General features: G+C 57.6%; 1 protein-coding gene across 1 annotated transcript; it reads left to right on the forward strand.

Moving 5' to 3' along the window:
* Positions 1 to 2,675: 2,675 nt before the first annotated feature.
* A1BG (alpha-1-B glycoprotein) lies at positions 2,676 to 6,995 on the forward strand. The gene is given in 9 exon segments (XM_014564495.2): positions 2,676 to 2,793; positions 2,878 to 2,916; positions 3,003 to 3,278; positions 3,700 to 3,972; positions 4,244 to 4,416; positions 4,418 to 4,541; positions 5,162 to 5,458; positions 6,268 to 6,555; positions 6,835 to 6,995. Coding segments are annotated over 9 exon segments (1,512 nt in total). The 5' UTR covers positions 2,676 to 2,759; the 3' UTR covers positions 6,843 to 6,995.
* The last annotated feature ends 664 nt before the right edge of the window (positions 6,996 to 7,659 follow it).

Raw genomic sequence — 7,659 nt, forward strand, 5'->3', positions numbered from 1 at the left:
CCCCAGGAAGGAGTGGGTCTGGGAATTGCCATGCGCTGGGCCAGAGCAGTTTCCGGGCTCTGGGAAGCAGTGGTGGGTGGGGGCGAGGGCGGAGCCGACAACCTGCCCCGCTCTCCACCCTGGACAACTTTCTCTGCATCCACCCCCCGCCCCTGGGCTGCTGCCACAGCACTGCCCTCGCTGAGGGCAGCCACCTGCTCTACCCGCTCTGGAAGGTGTGCGGGGGCATCTGTGTCTGGTGGGGGAACCAGCCCCCGCATGCTCACTCTGCCCAAGACCATTTCGCTGGCATCGCCCCCTCACCCCTTCTCTCTTCCCAGGTCGGAACTGTTGGGGCCTGCTCCAGGGTACCCCCTGGGGTCTGTGTGTTTCTCAGTCTTGCTCCCCCACCCCCACATCAGGGACCTTCCTTGCGCGGCTGGGCGTGCTGTACTTCCTCCTTCTTCGAGGTCTCCTTGGCCAAGATCAGCAGCTCCAGCAGGAGCTTGAGAGAGCAGCAGGGAGAGGGAAGGCATGGAGCTCCAACCCTGCCTTCCTAGCTCAGCAAGTCCCTTCTCATCCCGCCTCCCGAGTGGAGCCCCACAGAGGACCAGGATTAGCCTGAGGACTCAGCCCTGAGGTCCCACGTAGCTGCCTGGCAGGGGAGTAGGATGGTAGCAAGGATCACTGAGCACCAGGTGCTACACCTGGCACTTTGCAGGTGCTCCTCCACCTGCACCCCGGCGGCGGAGCTGGGAGGCCTGGGGCTGGCGGCGGGTGACGGGAGACAAGGCTGATGTAGACAGCTCCAGTGACCTGCACACCAGCACATCGCCCCGACCAGGTGGGCTGGAGCATGTGGCCTGTGTGACGGGTGGGACATGGGACAGAAGGGGCTGGCTCGGGCAAGGGGCAGTCAAATAAGTGACCCTCACTAGGTATTTTAAGAGAATTGTCTACTTGGCTTTATTAGACTGAAAGAATATGCAGAATCACAAGAATCCAGAGATTCACAAGAAGAGCAGCTCCACCTCCAGGGCTGGGTGTACAAAAGGGATGGGGCTTACCAGAGCCGAGGATCTTGGACTCTGAGAAGGCCACCGTGGCTGTTGCTGGAACTTGAGAGGAGGGTGCAGGAGAGACACCTTTGCCCTGAAAACCTTGGGTCCTGCATTATGTTGTTTGGGTTCATCAGAGGCTCAACACAGCAGCCTCACTGCCAGGCACATGGGGACTGTTCAGCTGGCACCGCTGGGTCCTCCGGGAAGTAGGGCCCAAGTGGAGGGCAGCCTGCTTTGCATCAGGACCTGCCACATGGACTCCCCTCGTTCTGCGCCGCTCACCCTCACCCCTAACTGCAGCTGGTGAGTGGATTGGAGCAGCACACTGAGGCGGATATGCTGTGTCCAGAATCTGGGCCTCTGTGGCTCCTTCAGAGAGTCCACTTCTCTCTCTGGCTGGCGGACAGTGCTGGCTGCAGCAGCTGGTCTTCTCCTTCGAAGGGGTGTCCTGACAGGCTCGCCATCCCGAGGCCCTCCACCAAGGAGGACACATCGGACTCACTTCATCACTGAGTGTCTCTGCTACCCGGTGCTCTCTGTCTTCCAAGGGGTGGGTGTAATGTTCTGGGGGAGGTCAGGATAGCGACAGGATAAGGAAGTTGAGCTGCCAGTTTTGAGGCGAGTTGGGAAGGTGTACTGTTGTCCCCATCAAGCAAAAATGAGGGGATTCACATGGTCCTTGCTTATTGGTAGAAAAAAGAACTTGATGGATCTGTAGCTGTGAAGGTGAGACTCCTTCAAACCCCCAAGGTCATCCTCAACCTCCCTCCCTAGCAGAAGCAGCCCCTCTTGGGTTAAAAAACTCCTATTACCCCCTCCTTCCTGCTGCCCACGGTGTAAATGCGCAGTTGAGGCTCCCTTCCTTCCCACCTAACACGGGAGTGACAGTCACACCACCTGTTGTCCATGTCCACGAGCAGGACACTGTGAACGCCACAGCAGTGGGTGCCTCAATTTTATTATTTTATTTATTGTTATTTTTAATTATTTTTATTATTTTTGGGGGGGAGGTAATTAGGTTTTTATTTATTTTTATTGGCGGTACTGGGACTGAACTCCGAAACTCGTGCGTGCTAGGCACATACTCTACCACTGAGCTATGCCCGTCCTCCTATTATTATTTTATCATCAATTATTAATTATTATTTATAAGCAATTTAAATATTTATTACTTTAATGTATTTGTTATTTACTATACTGTTCCTAATATTTATTATTTTAGTTTACTATTAGTTTGTCATTCATTGTATTATTTATTTTTAATATTTAGTGTTTTATCATTTCACTATGAAGTAATTTATTATTTTCACTTTAATCATCTTATTTACGGGTAACTATGATTCCATTCTATTGCTTAAGTTTATTTGTTATTATTTATTACATTACCTGTTTTAGTATTCATTTTATTTTTTGAAATTGTACTTATTTTTTTACCTAAATCATTTTATTATTTATTGTCAATTGTCTTCATTTGTTATTGTTTGCTTCATTAGATCATTCAGTTATTTTTATTCTTTATTATTAACTTAGTTTATTCATATGCAGTTATTGATTACTGTAATGGAGACTCCTGAGGCCGTGGCTCGCCCTTTGTCCTGACCCCCTGCAGGCCCACTTTCCGGGAAGGACAAACAAACAGAGAGGTCAGTGGCCGGCGCCGCCCCCCCACCTCAGCCTTATAACCGGACAGAAACTCCTGGGGCTGAAGTGAGGCTGACTATGTCCGCACGGGCCGCTTTCCTGCTGCTCTGGGGTGAGGCGTCAGGTCTGGGGCCCCCCGGGGGTAGGATGGGGGCAGGAAGGAACAGCATGGGATCTCACAGGTGGGTCTCCGCAGGCCTCGCCCTGGGCAGAGTGACGGAGGAGGCAGTCCTAAGTAAGTGGGCTGGCCCGGGTGTGGTGGACACTGCAGGGTGAGGCCCTGTTTGGGCGCCCAGCTGACCACTGTCCCCACTCGTGCAGTTGACACAAGGGCCAACCTATGGGCAGAGGCTGAGTCCCTGCTGAAACCTGGGGCCATTGTGACACTGACATGCCAGAGCGTCCTGAGGACACAGGAGTTCCAGCTGTTCAAGGATGGGGTGCCCCAGGAGCCAGTGCGCCTGGACTCACCTGCCTTTGAGCACCGGTTCCTACTAGGAGCAGTAATCAATGACACCCGGGGCCTCTACCGATGCCGCTACAGCACAGATGGCGGGTGGATGGGGCTCAGCAACCTGGTGGAGTTGACTGGAACAGGTGAGTGGAGCGCTAACTGGCCTGGCCAGTCAGGGGAGAGGCTGCTGGAGAGGCCTCCTGTCCTCCACTCATCAGTCTCCTTGTCCTCCTCCTGCCCCACTCCCGGAGTAGCTGGTGGCCTTGGGCAAGTCAGGTGACATCTCTGAGCCTCAACTGCCCCATCAGTAAAATGAGGATGTTTGTACTGACCCTAGAAGGTCGTGAAGAGTAAGTGTCTGAATCCCTAGGAAGTGCTTAGGGCAGGCCTGGGGCACAGTAGGGCCCTGAACATGTCTCCTCTTGTAGTCCCCCGTCTCGGCCTGTCCCTGCCTCCATCTCCTGGCTCCCTCACATTTCTAGGAGTGTGGAGATCCAGGTCTGGCTGGACCCCCACATCTCCCAAGGCATGCAGAACCACACATGACCTGTGCTCCACCCGCAGAGCCCCTGCCCCCACCCTTGCTCTCAACCGAGACGGTCTCCTGGATCACAATGGGCCTGAACACGACACTGCTCTGCCTTGGGGGGCTTCGGGGTGTAACCTTCCTGCTGAGGCGGGAAGGCGATGACCAGTTTCTGGAGGTGGCTGAGGCCCCAAAGGCTATGCAGGCAACCTTCTCAGTCCACCGGGCTGGCAACTACAGCTGCAGCTACCGGATCCATGCAGCAGGTGCCCTCTCTGAACCCAGTGCCACTGTGACCATAGAGGAGCTGGGTGAGTGTGGGGGCCATCCCAGAGGGCTTCCTGGGGGAGGAGGCTCCTGGAGGACAGAGCTGCATTTACCCTGACCCCAAACTCCTAATACCCCTGCCCAGGACTGGGTTTGGAAACAGGGGCCACACAATTGCCTGGCGTTTGCCAGAAGGAAGGGTGTTCCTGGGGCAAAGGTCTGGAGGCTGGGCTGACTGCAGCTTTTTTAAGGAATGGCCCCACAGCAGGGGTGTCTGGGACTCTGGCCCCTCCAGTGACCCTCCCTGACTTGCAGCCAGGCTGCCACCACCCACGCTGACTCTCGAAAGGGAGTCCTCTGAGGTCCTGCGCCCGGGCTCGCCCGCAACCCTCACCTGTGTGGCGCCCCTGAGCGGTGTGGACTTCCAGCTGCGGCGGGGTGAGGAGGTGCTGCAGGTACTCATGTCCAGTACCAGCCCAGACCGTATCATTCTTCCACCTGGACAAGCTGGCCCTGGGGGATAGCCATGTCTACACCTGTCGCTACCGGCTGCATGGTGAGCTAATGCCCTGGTCCTTGGACAGCGCGCCGGCTGAGCTGGTTCTGAGTGACGGTGAGCCTGGGGAATGTGTGTAGCGGGGCTGGGAAGGCGGCAGCCAGAGGAGAGAGCAGGGAAGGGTCTGTTACTGCAGAGCTAAATCCCGGCTCATCTGCCAGGCCTCAGTTTCCCCAGCTGAGGATGGAACAATGAGCCTAGCCTCTTGGCCCCACAATGAATAGTCAGGTCAATATGCAAATCTGACCTGGGCCATGCAGGCATTACCTGCCCAGGGCCCCCTCCTGCCTTCGGGGTCCGGGTGGACGCTGAGGGCTCTCTGTTGAGGGTGGCCAGGCTGGGGTTGCAGGACCCACCAGGGACTCAGACCAGAGATGTAAACTCCAGGAGAGGATGCCGACCATCATAGGGGGTGCGGGTGCTCTTTGGACAGACATAACCTCATCCCTGTCTGTTTTTATGGGCATTGAAATTAATAAGGAACAGTGTAGGAGTGTGTGTGAGCGTCCACAGAGGACAGGGACCGGGAGGTCGGGAGGCTGATTCAGTCTTATGCCGGGCGGTCCCGGCGGGCCGCCCGGGAGGCAGCAGACTCTTTGGCAGAAGGCTCAGCCTGGCCAAGGGCTGCGAGGCTGGATCCTTCCCTGGAGCCGACTTAGCCCACGTCCTCCCTGCAGGGACGCTCCCAGCGCCGGAGCTATCGGCTGAGCCCGCGGTTCTGAGCCCCAAGCCCGGCACGCTGGTGCAGCTGCAGTGCTGGGCACCCCGCACCGGCGTGCGCTTCGCCCTGGTGCGCGAGAATGCGGGCAGGCGCCTGGTGCACAGTCTCTTGAGCCCCGCGGGGACCAAGGCCCACTTTGAGCTGCACGATGTCTCTGTGGTCGACTCCGCCAACTACAGCTGCATCTACACAGACACGGCGCCGCCCTTCGCGGGCTCCGCGCCCAGCGCCCGCGTGGAGCTGCGCGTGGACGGTGAGCGGTAGGCCCGGCGGCCCGAAACCTCCTTCCACCTGTGCGCAAAACGAGGGTGCCGGCCCGTCCCGGAGGAATGCCAAAGGAAAGCGCTCTGGGCCTCGGCCCTGCCCGCAGAGCCGGCTCCTTAGGGGAGTAGGAGGTCTGCCGCCGAGGGTCCTGGGGGCGCCCTGCATTTCGGCTTATTTCCCATCGACGTGAGCACGTCGGCTGCGGGTAGCGCTTTGGTGGAGATCGTGGAGGCTGGACCAGATTTTAGGGTTCACATCCCTAATGGCTTTGCACTGGCTAGTGCCTTAGTCTTCCTGTGCGACACCCGTGTCGGTCGCTGTCAGACTGTGACCCCAAATTCTGCCGGGGCCCACGTCCCCACGGTGGAGAGTGGAGGTGTAATTTTCCAGGACCCCCGCTGTCCCTGGGGTCTATGTGTTCCTGATTTCCTCACCCACGTGTCCTGGGGGCAGAAACCAGTCAGGACCCTGGGCACAGGTCCTACCTCCAGACCACTGACTGGGCTGAGCCCTCTGCATCCTGTCTTCCTTCCCCTCACCTGTCCTGTCCTGTCCCTAACCTTCACCCTAACCCTGAGTGCGGGACGCTGGGGACCCCAGGAAGTCACAGGGCAGACCCGGGCCTGGGGACTCAACAGGTCCTGGGGAGGGGGTGAGACGGAGACACACAGTTCCAGTGCAGTGACCAGTGTGAGGCCAGCAGCCTGGGCTGGAGTGGGGAACAGGCAGGCGGCCAGGGCTGGGCAGCTGCTGCCTGGGGTGAGGGACCTCACCAGACCCATCCGGCTGCTCGCCCAGGACCGTTGCCCAAGCCGCAGCTCCGGCCCCTGTGGAGGGGGGCCGTGACTCCGGGCCGCGATGCTGTCCTGCGCTGCGAGGGAGAGGTGCCCGACGTCACCTTCGAGCTGCTGCGGGTGGGTGAAGGGGAGCCTTCCACAAGGCAGTGGGCTGCCCAGCCCTCCGCTGACCTTGTGCTGACCTACGTGGGCCCCCAACACACCGGCAGCTACAGCTGCCGCTACCGCTCCTACTGGCCCAACCCTTTCCAGTCTGAGCTCAGCGATCCGGTGGAGCTCCAAGTGGCAGGTGAAGCTTCAGGTGGCCAGGGGAGCTCAGTTCAGTGGGCTGGGTTGCGGCTCCCAGGCTTTGCCCAGACTGAGCCCTCCTCCAGGAGTCCCCTTTCCCTGCACCTCTTCCCAGCACTAACCTCGTTAGTGGGCCTGGGTGTGTGGGAGGGTTGGCGGGCAGCTGACCAAGCCACTTCCTTCCTGAGGGGATCTCAGTGAGGTCTGCCCTGATTCACCAGGAAAGCGGGCACAAGAAGCCTCCTTCCCCTACCATTTCTCTTGTGTCAAATTTGTCTAGGAAGCTGATCCCAGTTGCAGACTGTATCCTTGGGAAGTCCTTTCTCCAGTCTGACTCTGATCCCTCTTGCTGCAGCTGGAAGCTGGACTCACCCTGGTGGGAGAAGTGGATGGCTCTCCTTCATTCATCCCAGGAATTAATAAATGTGAAGACAGACATTAAATTGTGTCTTTGGGCAATGGCACCCTGGTACAGGGGGGCTGGAGTCCCAGGGCTGAGATCTGAGATCCTGTGTCCTGAAGGTGGACGGGCTCTGGGTCGGATCCTGAGAGTGGGGGTGGGGAGGCCAAGGATTGGCCCACATTTTTCAAGACTCCCTTCTGCTGTTATCCAGTAAGCTGCCTCCTACTCCCCAGTCGCCTCTGCCCAGTCCCCAGCAGGTGTGGGCAGGAGGGTAGCTTGAAGCTCCAGACTAATCTTGATTGAACTGGGAGGCAGTCTGGAGGCTGCATTTTCTAGTTCTGTCCTCCCAGTCCAAATGGCCACCAACTGGTGGTGCCCAACTGTGTCTCCAACCGAAGGCCAGTTCCCACATCAAAGCTTGGAGCTGTGGGAAGAGTTGGGAGTCTTTCCATTCTTTCCCACTTCCCTTAAACCTGAGCCCCCTCGGCGCTGCCTGACACCCTGCTGGACTACTGCCCAGCCCTGCCTGGAGCTTGGCCCTCGAGGTGCTGGCATACAGTGTGTATTAGGTTAGCATTACCAACAAATGCTTGATAAACTGGTTTTTCAAGGAATTTGCCTATTTCACCTGAGAGGTCTGATTTATTGGCATAGAGTTGTTCACAATATTCCTGTATTCTTTTACTGCCTGCAGGGTCTGGA

This window comes from Camelus ferus, chromosome 9 (genome assembly GCF_009834535.1).
Source record: "Camelus ferus isolate YT-003-E chromosome 9, BCGSAC_Cfer_1.0, whole genome shotgun sequence".
Classification (NCBI taxonomy): domain Eukaryota; kingdom Metazoa; phylum Chordata; class Mammalia; order Artiodactyla; family Camelidae; genus Camelus; species Camelus ferus.